Source organism: Sturnus vulgaris, chromosome 2 (assembly GCF_052056855.1).
Source record: "Sturnus vulgaris isolate bStuVul1 chromosome 2, bStuVul1.hap1, whole genome shotgun sequence".
NCBI classification, from domain to species: Eukaryota; Metazoa; Chordata; class Aves; order Passeriformes; family Sturnidae; genus Sturnus; species Sturnus vulgaris.
The window spans coordinates 91,488,281-91,506,741 of NC_142244.1; the positions used below are offsets into that span (position 1 = coordinate 91,488,281).

The 18,461-nt window shown below is 38.6% G+C and overlaps 1 protein-coding gene across 3 annotated transcripts in view; it reads left to right on the plus strand.

The window, feature by feature from the left end:
- The window catches only part of NCK2 (NCK adaptor protein 2), an 84,021-nt gene extending 65,560 nt beyond the window's left edge, over positions 1-18,461 (plus strand). For all 3 annotated transcript variants that reach the window (XM_088160097.1, XM_014893429.2, XM_088160098.1), the window contains 2 exons: positions 7,234-7,955; positions 17,082-18,461. In XM_088160097.1, the coding sequence (XP_088016223.1) occupies positions 7,234-7,955; positions 17,082-17,276 (917 nt within the window). In that variant the 3' untranslated portion in view covers positions 17,277-18,461. The remainder of the gene's footprint in view (positions 1-7,233; positions 7,956-17,081) is intronic.

Consider the following 18,461-nt stretch of genomic DNA (forward strand, 5'->3'; position numbering starts at 1 on the left):
ACTCTTATTAAATATATGCATTAATATGCAATATAATTCATTGTCATAATATTCAGAGATAAATAACTTATTTGTTAAACAAGAAAGGAACATTGTTTTTAACTGCAACTGTATGAAGTCAGATGGAATTGCAATTCTGTTAGAATACACAAGAAAAATAATTTTAAGTATCTTAAATAAAAATTGGCTAAAACGTTGAAGAAATATTACTTCTAAATAAAAACGAATTTTGAGAAATTTGCTTGTTTCTGCTGCATCTAACAGAAAACACTACATTAGTAAATTGAATGAAAATTCCTGGTTGCATTGAATTTGAAGATTTTTAAAACAAGTAGAGCTGTTCTGTGAAATTTGATTTAATGTTTAGGGGAACTAAAATATATCTCAATTTTGGCTGAAATTTATTTCTTTTTATATAGCTCTGAAATTAGCAGCAATTTTTTTTTCTGGGTATTTATATTGGGAGTTCTTCTAGTTCATTTGTTTGGCTTCCTCAAATTTATCAGCCTCAAAATTGTTTATCTTGAATCTTTCAGCTCTTTAATGGAAGTAGTTGTTTTAAAATATAATAAAGTTAAATTTTTCAGCACTCTGGAGCGCTTTCAGTTTGAATTGGAATGGGGTTATTTTTAAAGAACAAAACCCATTGCTATAAAAAATTAGTTAAAATGAAAATATTTCCGTTAAAATTGTGCTGTACTCATGTTCTTCGTGTGGCTTCTATGATTTTATGGGGTTCTTTGGGAGCTTTTTATAACAATAAAGCAAGTTAAAAACATTTTACTCCAGAAGGAGGGTGCCTAAATGAAAATGCATTAAAATTAATATGAAAAATTTTACAAGTAATTGCTTTGTTGTTTTGGGCAGTTTTTTGTTGTGTTTTTTTTTTTTTTGTTTGGTTTTTTGTTGGTGTTGTTGTTTTTTGTTTGTTTTGGTGGGTTTTTTGTTCTTTTGTTTGTTTGTTTTTTAATTCAGAGGGTAATGGCCAGTAATATTTTTTAAAATTGAGTTACTAGGTAATTAATATTTGCCATTAAAGATCTTTTTTCAAATTCTTTTTTTCCCCATAAATAAATTTTCAAATATCCATGTTAAATTTAAAACCCATGCTTTGACAGCCTGTGTGAGAGTTGTAGGTGTACATGTGTCCTTTCCAGCTCTAGTATCAGTTCCTGTGTTTTGGCTTGGTGATACAGCATATTTTAGTTTTTTAATTGGGGAAAAAAAAGCTTGTATTTGTAAATAGACTATGAAAGAGATTACCTGTTGGTATTTGATGCACTATTAATTCAAGATATCTCCTTGACTCTCTTCTTGCCCAAGTTACTTTTTTGCCAATTTACAGCTTTATAGTAATATATAATAATTGATCAAAAACTTATTTCAAACACAAAGGGTTGAATACATTATAGGAAAATTAGTTACAGCTTGTTATGATAAAAAAATCTATTGAGATACGTAAATATGGCAGTAGATGAAAATGTGCAAATAGTTGGGTTTCTGATTGCCATGGGGAGAACTAGCAGCTTTACTCAGCAGCATCCATTTTTGTCTTTTCAGCTGCATATTTAGACTTAAAACTGGCTTCTCCAACAGGAGAATACAGGATATTTGAAGAACACCATTTAAGAACTCTAGTCCCTAAAAGAGGAAGTAGTTTTCAAAACTCAGTTGTATTGAGACACTTTTGTTAGTTTTGCAGTGTAATCTATAGTTTAAAAGTCACTTTTGGAGGAGAGTGTCCTTCCTTAATTGTTCTTGATATTTGAATAAGAAGCTATTGGAGGATTCTTAAGCAGTTGTATCTATTGTATTTAGTAGCATTTGGTGTTTTTCACCGAGTTCTGAATTAAGGAATTCTCTTTTGGAAATTTGGTATTGCACTTACAATTTCTCATACCAATAGTTTTCTTGTATTGCAACATTTTTTTGAAAGAGTTTTGGGGTTTTTTTTGTCCTGTGATTTTGATTTGATATGCAGGTAAGCTGCAAAAAATATCTTTGCTTATCATTTGTATATTAAAATTATGTATTAAAATCAGAGAAGGTTTTAGAAAAGGTGAATTGGGAGAATTCAGATGACACTGATGACTTGCCAACAGTTTCTCAGAAATTGTCATTTGGTACTGAATAATGTTTTTTGTATATGGAAGAGGGAAAGATAGAAAAGACATTAATATCAAATCAAAAGACAGTAATAGCAAATCAACTTCAGAAAAAGTCAGGTATCAAATCACACTGAAATTCCTTCAGAAAAGAAATGCAACTGTATTTAGTTTAAAGTTAAGTTACATACAAGATTTTACAGATTTAGGGAGCAGTCTTGGGAAGGCAATGCTAGAGAATTTAACTGCAAATAACTTTAATATTTGGTTCATGTTATTCTTAAGCAGAACTTAAGAACCGTGAGTGTGGATAAGCATGTGGAGATGTTCTTTCATTTCTGGGGATGATCAAATGCAATTAAAATACAAAACGTCATCACTGATCAGTTTCAGACAAGGATACCAGCTTGCAGGAACATGGAAAGACTTGTCAAATAAACCTTTGTAAAATTATGAAGTTGTCTATTTTGTAAATAGATTTATTCTAGTAAAGGTAGTATGGAATATTAATCTATAATTAGCAAATGGAATACAAACCTATACTAGTGGCAAAAAATCCCTTTCTATGCAAGTGTTATGTATGTGTTTGATAAGGTATGTTTTAAGATCATGTTTTAAATATAATTAAACTTGTTTATCCTGTGAATCAATTTTCAGAGAGGTTGTAGCTCTGCAGCCTTGTTTCAGTGCCATCACTGAAGACAGGAGAGAGAGAGAAATCCTTTTGTTTTTAGCAGGAGAAGACTGGGCAGTTGAGGGATCTGTGCTGACAGGCAGCCAAGCTTTGGCCCAGGAGTGTGGCCAGCATGGCAGGAGACACATGTAGGGGTAGAGGAACTGGCACTGTCCCAGCATTGGGCCAGAGGAGATTGACCAGAGGGAAATTCCACCACTTCGAGCTTTGGGCGTGGGGGAACTCAAGGGAAGTCTAAGGAGGATGAGGTGGAAGGCTGAAAATGCTGTGGGGAGAGGGAATTGGAGGTGCAAGCTCGAGGAACTTAAAGGTACAATGGAAGGGCTGTCTCAGGGACAAGCTGGTAATGAAGGGGTGCTTGCACAATGGAAACTTAAGTGACAGGAAGCAAATTCATAGGAAACTGGTCTTCAGCCTGCTGCTCAAAAAACAAGCTATTCTTTAGAGCTGCAGCTGAGCTAGGAAAGGAAGACAGCACGTAGTGATGCGACAGGCACATTTCTGAGTTTCCCTAGGACTAACCATGGGGCCAGAGGATTTCTTTCACTGCAGAGAGAAGGAGGATTTGCACTGGGTCCCTTCTCTGGAAATGTTGCTAACCAGTTGATCCTTTTTTTTTGTCTCAGTAATATAGTCTAAGAATGATACCAGCTCACATCACTTGGCAATGTATTTATACGAGTGAAAATGAAGTAATTTACTGTGGCTTACTTGTAGACTGTGAATAGTGTTACTTCCTACAAATTGCAGTAACAATAATTTCTGCTGCTTTGCAATGCTTCTTTTCCTTCTGTACTTTTCCTCTCACTTGAAAGCTAACTTCTTGCTTTAGATTACTCCTTACAACAACTATTTGTTTTACAAAGGATTATGGCTTCCACAGGTTACAGATGAACTGGAACCACTGAGTCAGAATAGGAAAAGCATAGTTGTAGTAGATAGGTAGATTAGTAGGTTTTCATTAGAACAAAGACAATAAAACATGCCAAAACTATGACTGCAATTGCAAGCATATTCAACTTTTCTACATGTGCCTCCCAAAGTGCTTGAATAGTTTTGTTTTTCCAGTAAATCCTTTATATGGGTTTCATTCCATTCATATATAAGAATAGGGATCCCCTTATGAATTGTAATAAGTGAACATTTCTGTTAGTAGAATGGTAGTGTTTACTCTTCTAGAGATGACTCATGTAGATTGTACTTTCTTTAATGCAGTTGTGTTTTTTGTTATAGATGCATATACAAAGTTTATAATTGTCCTGACTTTAGTCTTGCTTAACTGTGATGAGCTATCCCACTAAACTGTATTTTTAGACTTTCCTAAGGAAATGAAGCTTACGCTAGTCATGCTGTAACAGTCAGCTGTCATAGTCCGTCCATCTGTCCATCCTTGATAACTCAGCCAATTTTAGGCAAACTTGACAGACTGGCAGAGATAATCTAACTAGTTTTCTCCAAGTCTCTGCCTGGGAGAGTCATTGCTGATGTCCCTCACTGGAGGAGAAGCCAGACCAACCCCAGTTCTTTGCCCAGTCCTGGCAGGGCTGAAAGGCAGTGGGGCACCAGACACTGTGCTTGACTGGCCAGCCCAACAAAGGTAGGGAGGAGGGCAGCACCAGGGGAGATGGAGTATGCTTTGAAGGCATTTTGGAGATGGCAGTGGGGAGCTAGAGATACAAGAAGGACCTGGGGATGTGGAAGCAGTCATATGGTAGGGGGACTTAGTGTGAATCCTGCAGGAGATGGGGGAGGGAGAGAAGGAATAGCTCAGCAGGAGGTATAAAGAGAAAAACAGAAACATATTTCCTTCATTCTGCTCATGGAACAGCTTGTTTCCTCTGCAGTCATAGATACAGTTGTGAATGTTGCAACCTCACATAAAAAATGATTCTTAGATAATGTGCTGTGCTGTGCTTCGCTGTGCCTGACTGCAGATGGGTCTCTGCATAGTTTTCCTTTGGTCAAACCAACTGGAAAGTCTTTGGTGCACTTTGATGCTATTGCAAAAGGTTAATCATTACCATGCTGTCAGCCTTAAAAAGTTCATTCACATGAAATGGTAAGCTTAAACTGAAGAATTCCAGTTGTCTTTATTGATAGAAATTAGAAGCTTCACTATGTTTCTTTTTTTTTTTCCTAAATTTGTAATGATTTATGTTTAATGGGTGTGATAGGAAGCACCATTTGAAATGTCAAATGCATCATTGGAAGGTCTGTTAAAAAAGAGAGAATATATGAAACTCCAGAAGAAAGAAAGTGCTTAAATGATAACTTTTTCGTAAGTGTTTGGATACCTATATCAGATTTCAGGGGATTTTCCTGAGAAAATTTGGGGTTTTACCTGTTTGTCAACAGTTTTTTCTCTAGATACTTAAATTTATGGCATTTTCTTGTCACACTACATCCCCATTTCTCAGGGTTATTGCTGTGTTCTGAGTTTCAACTAGTTAGGCCAGCTACTTCACCATCTACCATCTAATTTTGCATTAGTTCTTCTGCTGTAATTCCGAGAAGTGAACTGCATATCTTCATTAGTGAGCCGATAAAAGCCTAAGTTTTTAATCTGGAAGGTTCAGTTTCAGTGGAGGACTATACGTAGAGTGAATCTATTGAAATGCAGTTACTTGTTTTCTATCAATTTACAACAAGTAATTTCCCCCTTTTCTTAACAGAACTACCTTTAAGTTGTGTTTGTTTATATCACTGTAATTTAATGCTCCTTAGTTCTGAAACGCCCTTGTCTTTTTGGTTAAAAATGATCTCTAAACTGATGAAAATTTCCAGTCTTGGCAGAGATCAGAGCCTGACCACCTTCTGATTAGTACTTGCTTGTACACTCTTTTCCTGTGATTGTCTCCCCTAGTACAATAAGCTGCCTCCCTCATTTTGCCTGAAAGTGCAGCCACTGGCTCTTGGCTGAAGTGATATAGTTAGAATGACATTAGGATGTAGCAGGCTCCAGCAGGAAACAAGGCCCTACTGGGGAAGGTCAGGAAACACTTTAGGATCATCAGGATTTTCTGCCATCTTCTGAGACCATAAGACCATGTATTAATGTATTTAACTCTCCTAGACAATGATCCCTGCATGGCTGTGTGTGCACTGTTAGTCTGTGCTGCTCAGATAATGGTGAAATAAGCATGAAGTTTTGTGGTGAGCAAACAGCTTTGCTGAAGATGCCCACTGGATATGCAAGTACATGTATATGTAAATATATTAAAAACACACTTTGGCAGCGGAGTGGCTGGATTGAATAGGCCTGAATTGTTAAAAACCTTATTTCTCCTTATTTCAAATTATTCAGAGAAACAAAAACAAAGTACCTTTATTTATTTTCCTTACGCTAAGTATTCTATAATCAGCATGTGTGCTCTTGTGTCTCAACTAAATCTTTCACCTGCCACCCAGGCTCTAGGAGCATGGAGAAAAGTACAAATGCTCCTATTTCTGTTTTGCTTTCTCTCCCTTGCGTGACTTTTTGGATGTTGTTTGATTGTGCTATGCTGAGACGTAATCTTTTGTTTTTCATATATTTTATAAGTGAATTTCAAAAGAGAGGGCTACTTGTTCACTTTATTTATTATTTTGTTTATATGTAAGCTTAAGCAGGGGTTGCTGCAAAAGTTTTAAAAGTACACCGAGTGTGTTGTGCGGTTTTTCTATATTTCAACAGACATTAGTATGGTTTCTCTAACTAAAAAAAAAAAAGGTGATGTGTTCAATGTTATTGTTTTTTCTTCTGTACATTGTATTTAACACTATAATTAAAGCCATGACAGGACATCAGAATTTACAGGTTATAGGGAAACATATGCAAATGGTCTTCCTCATCATCAGGTTTCTCCTGTTACAGTACATGATGAAATGTAGGTGAAAGAGGTGTGAGTTTCAGAAGGGGAGTTGCAGTTGGAAGGAATTGCAGCTATGCCTGTGCAATTCCTGTGCCTGCCTGGGTATTGCCAGAGCAAAGAGAGCAATACAATCTGCAGAGAAACTTCAGCTTTTATTTCTGTACTCGTTAGTTTTTGTAGGTTTTCTTTCACTTTTTGTTTGAGCCAAATTGAAGTCATCTCCAAAATTAAAAGGCATGGTCATTTGGCTGGAATTTAAAGATATATAACAGCAAGCTCAGAAACGTTTCAGTGATTAGCTGTGAAGAAATCATTACGTTTAAGTGTGTCTAAACTCTGCTTCTTCTGAGAAGAGAATAGAAGTCATTATAACACAAACTGTTCTTTACCTAGTGGTGCATCAGGTGGATGTTAGGGAGAATCTCTTAAATGTGTTGCTATTGCCTGACTATCTAGTGCTACAGAAGAGATCTCCATTTTAGCAGTGTTGTTGAAGTGAGGGTACAGCACGTCACCACGTCCAGCTCTTGCAGTCTGGGGACAAGCATTCCAAGTGACCACTTTGCATTTCTGTCTTTACCAGGCTTGGGAAAAACCAAGAGAAAGACGAGTGCGAGAGACGCCTCCCCCACTCCGAGCACAGACGCAGAATACCCTTCCAACGGCAGCAGCGCCGACCGGATTTACGATCTTAACATTCCCGCCTACGTGAAATTTGCCTATGTTGCTGAGAGGGAGGACGAGCTGTCCCTCGTTAAAGGGTCCCGAGTGATTGTCATGGAGAAGTGCAGCGACGGCTGGTGGAGAGGGAGCTACAACGGACAGATCGGCTGGTTCCCTTCAAACTATGTGGTAGAGGAGGTTGAGGAGGCAACTGCAGATTCACCCAGCTTTCTCAGCCTAAGGAAAGGCGCTTCCATGAGTAATGGCCAGGGCACCAAAGTACTCCACATCGTTCAGACACTGTACCCATTCAGCTCGGTCACAGAAGAAGAGCTCAATTTTGAAAAAGGGGAAACGATGGAAGTCATTGAAAAGCCAGAAAATGACCCAGAATGGTGGAAATGTAAAAATTCCAGAGGTCAGATCGGTCTTGTCCCTAAAAACTATGTAGTAATCATTAGTGATGGCCCTTCCATGAACACTTCCCATCCACCTCAGATAAGCTACACGGGACCATCTTCTACTGGACGATTTGCTGGAAGAGAGTGGTATTACGGGAACGTTACCCGGCACCAAGCAGAATGTGCCCTGAACGAAAGGGGAGTGGAAGGAGATTTCCTTGTTAGAGACAGTGAATCTTCGGTAAGTGGTGCTCGGCCTGCAGGTTTGTAAACTCCCATGCACGGGTTAGCAAGCACTGCACTTAACACATTCCTTGTCTTTTCATCCTTAAAGAAGCAAACAGGGCATCAGCATTACCAGCCAATACCCTCCCTGCTTGTGAGAATCAGTCTGTCAGTGAAATGCAGTGACATTTACACTGAAATTTAACAGCTGTGGTCTGTATTATCCAGGGGTTTTTTAAATCTGTGGACAATCAAGTAAATATTTCGGTTTTCCATTTAGCTTTTCATGTTTCTCATGCAGTCATCGAATTTAAAGCATTACGAGGTAAAATAATTCTTGTTGATTGAAAATTTAGTCGTTGATTTGATCTTAAATCTGTTTTCAAATAGAATCTTTGCATTGGTCAGTTCTATTCTGCTTTTAATTGAATAATTGCATCGTTTCTTTATTAAAGTCACATTTTAATGTATTTTTTATCTACCTAGATCATTTAGGTTGTAATAAGGTAAAGTTATTATTGTATCTAGTTGTTAAGGTTGTTATGTACAACAGATAGGGTCAAGACAGACAGAGAATTTGCAGTTAAAGCGCTAAAATTTAATTATTCTTTGACTGTGATTTTGAAAAGGTGACAGATTTTAATCTTACATCATATGTAACATTGACAAAATTGACGAAGTACAGTTTTGTAACAGTCCCAGATATTTTTATCTGAAGACAGTATTGTCTGATTAGGTTTCAGGCACCTCTCCTTGATGAATTTGCTCTGCAAAAAACATGATAGCTGTCAAACTACCCTTTCTTTGAAGCTCTGTGTCACTGAATTCCTATTTCTGCTTAATTGTAATCACTAAACAAAGGCAGATGCAAATAAGCCACAGGAGAACAGGAAAAAAATTTAGAGATTAAGTAAAAATTAACTAGAGGAAGATAGGAAGAAAAGTAGAAATTTAGAAAACATGACTGGTTTACAGTGGCTGAGAGGAATCAAGTTTTAGTCAACAGAAGAAAAGACTGATGTGGGACACAGTCTTCTAAAATGTAGAAAGGCACTGGAGGATTATGGTAATCATTAAATTACAGTAGTTCCGTTTTTCCCCCTACATTCTTTTTCGGTCAACATCCTGTCTGATCGGGGCATACTGGATGTGGTCGATTCTTAGCATGCCTGTCCAGCAGGTAGAAGCTCGCCTTCAGATCTAGAGGCTGCATTGTGATTTATCCTGGGACTGCAGCTATCAATTTCCTTTAACCTCTTGGGAAAGTGCCAGGAGGAGAGTTTGAAAATGAATACATTAACTTAAAATACAAAAGTGCTTACCCATTTCTCAGTGCATGACATGTCACAGTGACCACTATGCCATGGTTTGGTTTTTTGCTCTTAAGAGTCTGGAGTAAACGAGCTACCTTGAAAGAGCACAGTAACCTTTTAATTTAATGTGACATCATAACGTTAAATCCTTGTATTCAAAGCAGTTTCAAACTTTTTGCCTGCATTGTTGCTGGAGAAATCATTCCTTAGGAGTACAAAAAGAGTACAAACTATTTTAGTATCTAACACTTAGTGGGATAACAGAAAATTTATTCAGTTCATATCACAGCGAGTTTTTTGCGCACCTGCAGGGAAAAAAAAAAGCACTCAGTTGAGGAACTTACCTTTTTTCCTTCTTTTTGTACTCTTTATCTGGTCTTGCATACCCTATATTTGAGACTCTTTTAGCAATGAGAAAACTATAGTTATGCATGTAAATGTCTGTCTTGTATTAGAACTGCATGAGAGTTTGAGTTTTTATTAGGTTTAAAGAAATAATTTACTGCATCTCAAACTTCTGTCTGCCCTAATCCTTATGCATCATTCCATCATATAGTGTGTTTTATGTACATGAATTACAAAACACTGAGGATTGCTATTTTTTTCCCTGGAGTGCCACAAGTAATATAATAAGTGAATGGACATACTTGATAACATTCAGAAAAGGATCATAAAAATCTATTTCAAACTTATTATGTATGGAATAAAGAAAGAGTTTAGCAAGAACTCATACATTTCTTACTGTTGCTGTATTTCATATGTGTGACTACAAAGGTTGCTCATGCTGTGGCTAAAAGTCACCAGGAGTGTCTTTACAATGTGAGCAGATGGGCTTGATTAGAGAGAGCAGACTGAGCAGAGCCAAGTTGTCAGCTCTCTGATTTGCTCATCTGACCACCAGACCAGCACTTCCCATTACACTTTGTTAGCTCACCTATTAAAGCCGTGGATGCAGGGGTTATTCCTTTCTAGAAAGGCCCATAGATAAAACTGTGAGTCATGTTGCTAATCCTGTGCCTGATTTTTGACCTGTCTTAGAGTTTTCTGTAGCCTTCCATCACCATAGTTACAATAATTGGTCTGCATAAAAGTTTTCCATATATTTCAATTTTGCTCTTGTTACTGAGCTATGAAAAGCTCTCCTTGGATAGATGAAGATTTGTATTATTCTGTATTTGCTTGATGGGACTGTCATGTTTTTGCATTTCATGTGTTAGTAGTTGCAAGATTTATTACAATATTTCTCTAGGTTTAACTTACCAGATTTTTGTTTGACAACTAGATTCCTTTAGCCAAAAATATGCTCCTCATTAACACTTAGATCTACAGGATGCTGCCATAGAGGAGAACAACCTGAAATGAACTCTGTAAGGTAGCTAGGAGCCTGATTATCTTCATTAATTACGAAATACTATTATTAGAAGCATAAACTTGTTTGAACCATTTAAGCCCATAGTTTATGTAACAGGCACAGTTACCTACTGATAACATTTTTGCCAACTGTGTTATACTTAGGTAATGTCACCTTAGTTTTGGAGATCTAAAAGAACTGAGCATGTGCCTAGTTAGAAATACTGCTTACTAGTTGTTCTTTCTGTTGCAGGCTGCTAGGTTAATGAAACTTGCAGTTTGTCTCATTTAAGTAACAAAACAATGGAAAAAAAAATGCAGACTTAACATGTACTGTCTCTGCAGAGCCATTTTTTGGATTGCAGGCTCTTCAGTGGTCAGATTTTTTCCTCTCTTTGTGTAGTTACTAACCCAAGACAAACAGGTCTTGGCTGATACTGATGATCTTGGTTGGGTGGGTGATTGTCATGGTTTGAAGGTCTCAGATTTCACTGCGTACAGAAGCAAATTTGGGTGAGAAAGAGTTGTTTTGTTCAGATTCACACCAGGAAACAAGTGTGCCCAGTAGTACTGTAGATAACAGGAAGCAGTAGTGTGTCACCTCCAGCTCCTGAGCAGAGCCTTTGCTGCAGACATCCTTAAACTTCAAAGGGAGCTTCTGTCAGAACTTGTGGGCCCCTTGCAGTCCTCTGCAGGTGGGTGTGAAACTGGCCATCAGGCAAACACCAGTGCTTTGTAGTCCTATGAGGTCTTCTTACGAAGCAGAGAAGGTGTTATTTTTCTCAGACTATGAGTGAGCTATGCAAAATTTTGGATGATTTCAGGAGCAGTTATTCATTAGGAAGTAATGGCTACCTTCTGCTGGTAGTGTCACAGCATTCAAATTACAGTAACCTATCCTAAACAGGATTGCAAGGTATAGTTTTAAGATGATACTGATGATTTTAGGTGTATTAAAATGATTTAATAGTAAGGATTGTACGTGTGACTGGATTTGTCAGTTTTTTGAGATCATATTTAGCTTCTCTGTTCTTTGACTAGCAATAATGACAATAGAGGGAAGAGGCAGAGGTTGAGTATTTGTATGTTTTTTGAGGTGCTAATTCTGTAGCTTTCAGAGTGTCCCATGTTTTCCTGGGATTTTAATCCTACAACAATCCTGGATAGAAGCAGTGAAATATGGCAACTGTTTAAAAGTAAACATCGGTCATGATCTGTGACATGCAGTGATTGATAAGTACAGCAGACATGAGGAGAAAGTTTTTGAAAACAGGCATAAGGAAATATCCTAGTGACTTATTTTAAAGGGAAGAACAGAAATCTTATTAGAGCTATAGTTGAAGATGGATGAAACCAATTCGTATTTCTGATCTATGTCATATTGATTTTGGAACATGAACATTACATAGGGAGGAGAATGTTGTTTGGTTATATCCAAATGAAACAGAAGGGGTAGAAAAAGGAATTAACTCTTCCAGATGGTTCTTTCCAGCCTGACCTTACAACTTTGAGCTATGACTTCGAGTTTTTTGGCTGGGTGATTGAGGAAGAGGGAGAAGTGAGGGAAGACTTGGGTATGGAAGTGGAAGGAGTTTAGGAGCCCCAGGACAGGCTCACTGATGGGAGCTCAAAGGGTCTGGAATAGTTTGAAGAATGAGTTCATAAGAGTATCTTTTTTGGAGAAAGGGCATTTGCAAATGGAATTGGACTGAAAGGGAAAATTTGAAATAAGTTATAGGATGGGTAAAAGACTTTCAGAAGGAGCTGTTTTTCACAACTTTGCCATTTATAAGTGATAAAATTATTTCATTTGCAAATTGAGAGTGTGAAGAGGGAACTCTGGTTTTGCCATTTCACTTGTTTTTCCTTATATTGCTTTATCTCTTGCTTTGGTGATAGTTTTTAGTTGGGTTTTTTTTTTAAAGATCATTCAGTTCCTCACTGAAGCAATAAAGAAAACCTACCTTTCCTACCTTTTGTTCTCCACATGCTGTAGGCATCAGCTGGCTCATGGTCGTCTCTAGATATAAGCAGGTGTTAAAATAAAGGAACTGAAAACAATTCAAAGTACTGTTACACTTGGACTGTAGGTGCATTTAGAGCTAATCTTTAATTTTCTGCTTTAGGAATTGATTTAACTTCAGGTTAGATTTTTCAGGTTTAGGTCTTTCCAATTATGATGGTGCAGAAATATTCATAGATTCACTGCCACAAAGCTATGCTCTGTAACTCTGTTGTAGAATCATCAACTCTTCTATAGACTTAAGGGATTAAAGCTTACTTCTGATATGCCTTTATTTGGTGTATGTGACTCTTTTATTCCTGGAAAAGTTAGTATGTAAACATCCAAATGTAGCAATTAATTTAAGAGGGAGAAGAAAGAAAAATTGGCCAGCAGTTAAAACAAAATAGCTTAAACAGTAAATAAAATAAACAGACTTGGAGCAAATCCAAGGAGGACAGCAGGGAACCAATTCAAACTGCATTGAACCAGCGTATTTTGAAATGGTAGTGTTTAAGAGCAATAGTTTATTTAGATTTTTTTAATAGTATTTTTAATGAATTTGCATTTGTTAGGGCAGGAAGGAACCGAAATAAAAACAAAAACGAGTCCAATTGCTTTTGCTGTTCATTCTTCAGTCGTATAGAAGTTACTACTCTGAGACCAATAAAGGGTTTCAGGATTTTTGCAACAGCTGTTTGAGCTCTTCCATCTCTTTGCACCGGATGATGACTCTCAAAAGAGTTAGATCAGCCTTTCCGCTTTCTACATTTTTTAAAATTAAATCAGATAATGAAAAGAATAAACTTTGTAGCGTATTCTACAGAAAATATGATAACGTCTTCTAGTTATGTATCAATCTAACAAGCAGGCTCCAGGGCTGTGGATAATAGACAATAGTTCATAAGAAATGTTCATTCACTAAGATTATAATTAAACTGGCAGAAAGAGTATTTAATGTATTGTGTGGATCACCTCACAAAGATAGAAGTCTGGCCAGTGCCTGGGTCATAGGACAGTAGGTCAGAGGTCCAAGATCTCTCTGTGTGTCATTAGCACATCCTTTATGGTCTAGAAATAATTATTCTTAACAGATACGAGGAGCTTTGAAAACTGATAATTTTGACACGCTAAAAACAACTGTGCTTTGTCAGAAAATATTAAAACTTTTTTGAGAGCAAAGTGATTATTTCACTTATTTTTTAACTTTTGCCATAACATTGTTTCCTGTTCCTAAAACAAACAAAAAAATGTTTAGTTCAGATCATGAACTTTCCATTTGTAAGTTCTTCTGTTTTAATTGAGGGCCTTTTGGTTGCTGGTTTTGTTTGGTGCAGACATCACCCATGGAAACAGCAGAACTTAGTCAGCAAGACTTGATACTGTGTTTTGAATCTTAACTGGCTAATTTGTACTTGCTGCTTCAGTTTGTCCTTGGTGAGACCTGTGTTCAGGGCACAGTGATCATCAGCACACTGCCCAAAGCCCATGCCCTAGATTCCTCCTCCATGAGCCCAGAGTCCCAAAGCTTCTGGAGAGGTTTGTGCTGGCCTGTGCTTTGTTGCTGTTTAATGGCTGCTGCTTAGAGCTATGGAGATTCCACTGGAACCATAGCCTGTGTGGCTATGGATGCTGGCAGATTTGTCTGCACTGCATTTAACCACAGCAAAGTGTTTGTACAGCCAGGTTAGCTTTAACCCAGTGGGGTAGGTGCTGAAAAAAGCCAGTCTCAGTGTGAGTTCTGTGCAGCCTTTGTGATACTGCTGAGGCAGGGGCTTAATATCAGAGATAGCTGGCTTAAAATAGCAGTTTTTCATACTTGGAGTTAGGGATAAATGACAGGGCACAAAATGTATCTTGGGTGGAGTGTTTGAAATCCCAAAGATACGCTCTTATGCACATTTCTTTCCATCGTTTTCTCCCACCCTTCCCAGTCCCCTCTTGGCAGTCACAGAAAATATTCCATGTATTTTGAGCCAGTGGCTATTCAGTGCCAGAAGAAGCCTTCCTGATGGAGCCTACACTGACCTGGTCAAGGCCTGATGACCCTGGATTATAGATAGAACAAGTAATTGTCCTATGGGTGTTACATAAAATAATTTTTAAAGAAGTGATGCCTGTTGATCTGGAATGTAGTGGCTTGAGGTAGAAGAGGGTTAGGCCAAGGGTGTGGGGAGGTTACTGCTGCCTTTAACAGTACAAAAGAAGAACTGCTGCCCAAAGCTGAGCCTAGAGTCTAAGGAATTGGACGAGAGCCAGATCAGCAGGCATGGCAGGAGCTTTGCTGTGGGCAGGGCACATGGAGTCATAGGGAAGACAGAAAAAGCATTAGTGCTAAAACAGGTGAGGGAGAGATGCAAGAGATGAGATTTTGGGATAGGCAGGACGTGAGGGGTATGTGGCCAGAGACCCATTTCATTGCAGGAACAAAGACAGCATGTCTGAGAAAATGCTGTCCTCCAGCTTATTTGGGTATGTACTTTGTGTTTGACCCTTTACAAATGCAGTGCAGAGGGCTTGAGGTAAGGTTTTGTGAGCTGAAGTCTGGTGTCAGCAGTAACACATGAGGGCTCCTGACCCCTCCAGTTGGTCCTCTGCTGTGCCACAGCTGTGCTCAGGATTGTTCCTAAGGGAACCAGGTGGGTTTTGTTCAGGCTGGGCAAGCACAGGTTTGCAGTACTGGCCCAGCCAAAGCAGCAGCGTGGTGGGGAGAGGACCAAGGGACACAGGTTGTGTCAAAAGCCTGGCATGTGTGCCTTCAGTAGTTTGTATTTGAAGCCGTGCCTTCAGTGGGCTGAGACACTGCAGCAGTACCTCCACAGTAGCACCAGACATTACTTAACTCCATTAAGTGCTTGTTCCAAACTCCAGTGTGTGCTTTTTATTATTAATTTTCCTACTGGCTGGTGGCACCTACTTCCATACACCTCTCACAGGTCAAACCCATGCTCCCATCTGTCATATCCCACTCCTACCTGGAAGGGAGCACCCAACATTCATCAAAGAATGGCAAAAACCACAAGGGTCCCAAAAGAAGCTCATGAGGTTTTATTAGCAAACTACACACTTGGCATGGAAATTAATGTTTTGGCCCTACTTCCTAATAGTAAGAGGAGGGAAGAAAGAGAAAGTGAAAGGGAGATCAGGTTGCAGGGGAAAGGAGATCTGCAGTCCTGGATCCAGGATCAATCCAGCCAAAAGGGTATCCAGGGCCTGGGGGGGTGCAGCACCAAGGCTTTGTGGAGCTACCTAGTTATAGGTAAGTTTTCCCCTGCCTGGGATTAGGTTTCTTGCTATTCATGTAAGTGAATCAGCATATGTACTCTTCTGGATCTTGATGGAAATGGGGGGAGCTTTGAGGGTCCTTTGGTGGTCTTGATCCCCCTCTACTGGACTTGTCTGCTCCTTGACCCTATTCCCATGCCTGCACTGTTTTGTGTTGTGTGGTATCCATGGACCAGAACAGGAAAATTGGCCCCAGAAAGGTGCTGCCCTACCTCTGCACATCCCCGCCTTTCCAGCCACATCCTGTTCTAACTTGGCTGCTCCAATGGTCGTCGGTATTTGAGGCATAGATAGCAGCACATTAAATCCTTATTGCCCAGTCTTCTACACCGTCCCTATGGTCAGCCAACAGCAGTAGGTGGCTGGAGACAGAGTTCAGCTGGAAGCAAGGGACACTGTGTCCTTTCTACCCTCCTATGGTGACATGTGGTGAAGAAAGTGGAATGGTCTCATTCTGGCTGTTTCGATGACAGATCTCCTTGTTAAAGCAACTGATTGCCAGGATAAAGAGGTTTATCATTAGAAATTGTTATGTCCTGAGTAACTTAATTAGTGCATATATTCTGTCTTTTGTGGGTGGGAGTGTGATGGTGTGATTTGTACGGTGTTTTTTCTTCTATAGCTTTATCTTTTCTTACAAAGAAAATGTACTCGGTGGGAGAAATTATTCCCTATACATGTGGTAATGAAGATAAAAGGTGCATGTGTTTTTTGTCTTTTGCAATGCAAAGCAAGAATGGCCCTCTAGTGGTCACGGCTTTAAAAAAGCGAAATGGGGAATTTTCCTCATCTCGCCCAAGCAATATTGTAGTAATTGTTTTCTCCAGGGCACTCTAGTGAGGAAGACATGCATGATAAAAATTGTTCCCTTCTCCTTGACATTCTTGTGCTTCTAGATTGATTAACTAAGATAATATTTGCAATTTAGTCATGTAATTGGCAACTTCAGACTGTGCGTCTAGGGAGCTTTCACTTAACTGTCTTAACTGCGTACATTAATAACAATGGCAATTATTTATTGAATAATAGGCTATTGGGTTTCCTAAGTAGCTAAAGCACCGAGCTGTGGAACAAAGACTAATGTAAATTACTGTCAACTATATGACACAGTTTGTTCCTGAAACTGCAAAATTATGCCATCATTTTGTTCACTTTTATGTAATTTTTTTTCTTTTTGAATTCTTCTCAACAGCCCAGTGACTTCTCAGTATCTCTAAAGGCGTCGGGGAAGAACAAACATTTCAAGGTGCAGCTCGTGGACAATGTCTATTGTATTGGGCAGCGACGATTTAATACTATGGATGAGTTGGTGGAACACTACAAAAAGGCTCCCATCTTCACCAGTGAACACGGGGAAAAGCTATATCTTGTGAAAGCACTTCAGTGACGTTGAAGATGGACTTGGCCACCTGGGCCTCTTATAACTTACAAGCCTTAGGTCCTAAATTCACTTTTATAGAGCAGAGCAATATCTGAAGCAGGCTTAAGGAATAGGCTCTTACTAAAGTGTTTGCTCTGTCAGTTGCGGTTTGTCCTTTTTTTTTGTTTGTTTGCCTCTTTTTGTGTTCCAGTTTTGTTAACCTCTGACCACCTCTCTTCAGGTTGAGAGTTTCCCTTGGGTGGCCATGGCGAGCACTCACCTTCCTGGCAGAGTTCAAAACGCCCCTCTCCTGTGTACGTTTACATACTTAGCTCAGATCGAGGAGGGGCGTTTTCAATTCAAACCAGTGTTAGTTAATCTGTTCAGACTGCTCCTGCAGGCAGAACTCTCCGTTCAGAGACATCGGGCACAGTTTGAATGCACTGAAGCTGCAGCTGCTTAAGTGAGAGAGAGTAGACATAACAGTTGTTGGCTGTGAGTTCTGTAGCTATATCGCTTACCGAGTAGGATAATACAAAATCTCCTAGTTCCTAGAAGCACTCTTTACACTGTACTCTGCTGTTACATTGCCTCTCTGACTCTTTGTAAAGAGTACACTAATTAAAAACATTTTGTAATAGTACTTCTTAAACTACTATGGTAAGATTGTAGTAAAAGAAAACTAGTGTATTTTGGTCTGTAATTGCAACAAAGAGAAATTTTATTTGAAAGTTGATTACTAGAGAAAGAATAATTGAATTGTAAAGGCTGAATGTTTCGGTAATCTACAACCAAATGTGCCATCCACATAATGCTTTTTCCTCTTGCCCTTCTGCTTGTTTGAATTAAACGATTATGTATTTAATTCTCAAAGTAATATGTATCTGTAGCTGATTGTTGACACTAATACAGAAGATTAATAAAAACTGATCTTGGGACAGGGTGGGGCGGGCTACCAACACTATATATATATTTGCTTTATGGAAAGAAATCTTCGGGTTTTACAGAGGATGGCGTGGTTGGTAGGAAGAGACACACAGAATGTTTATGAAGAAAATGCATTTTTCTCTTTTCTTTACATTTAAACTCCTTTATGGTTTAAATATACAGTCTTTAGATGGCACATTCCTGAGATTGAAGAAGGGATCATAAGATCTCAAAATCTTGCATACTCAGTTTTTTGGATATTGTAATAAAAAAGGTATTACGTCA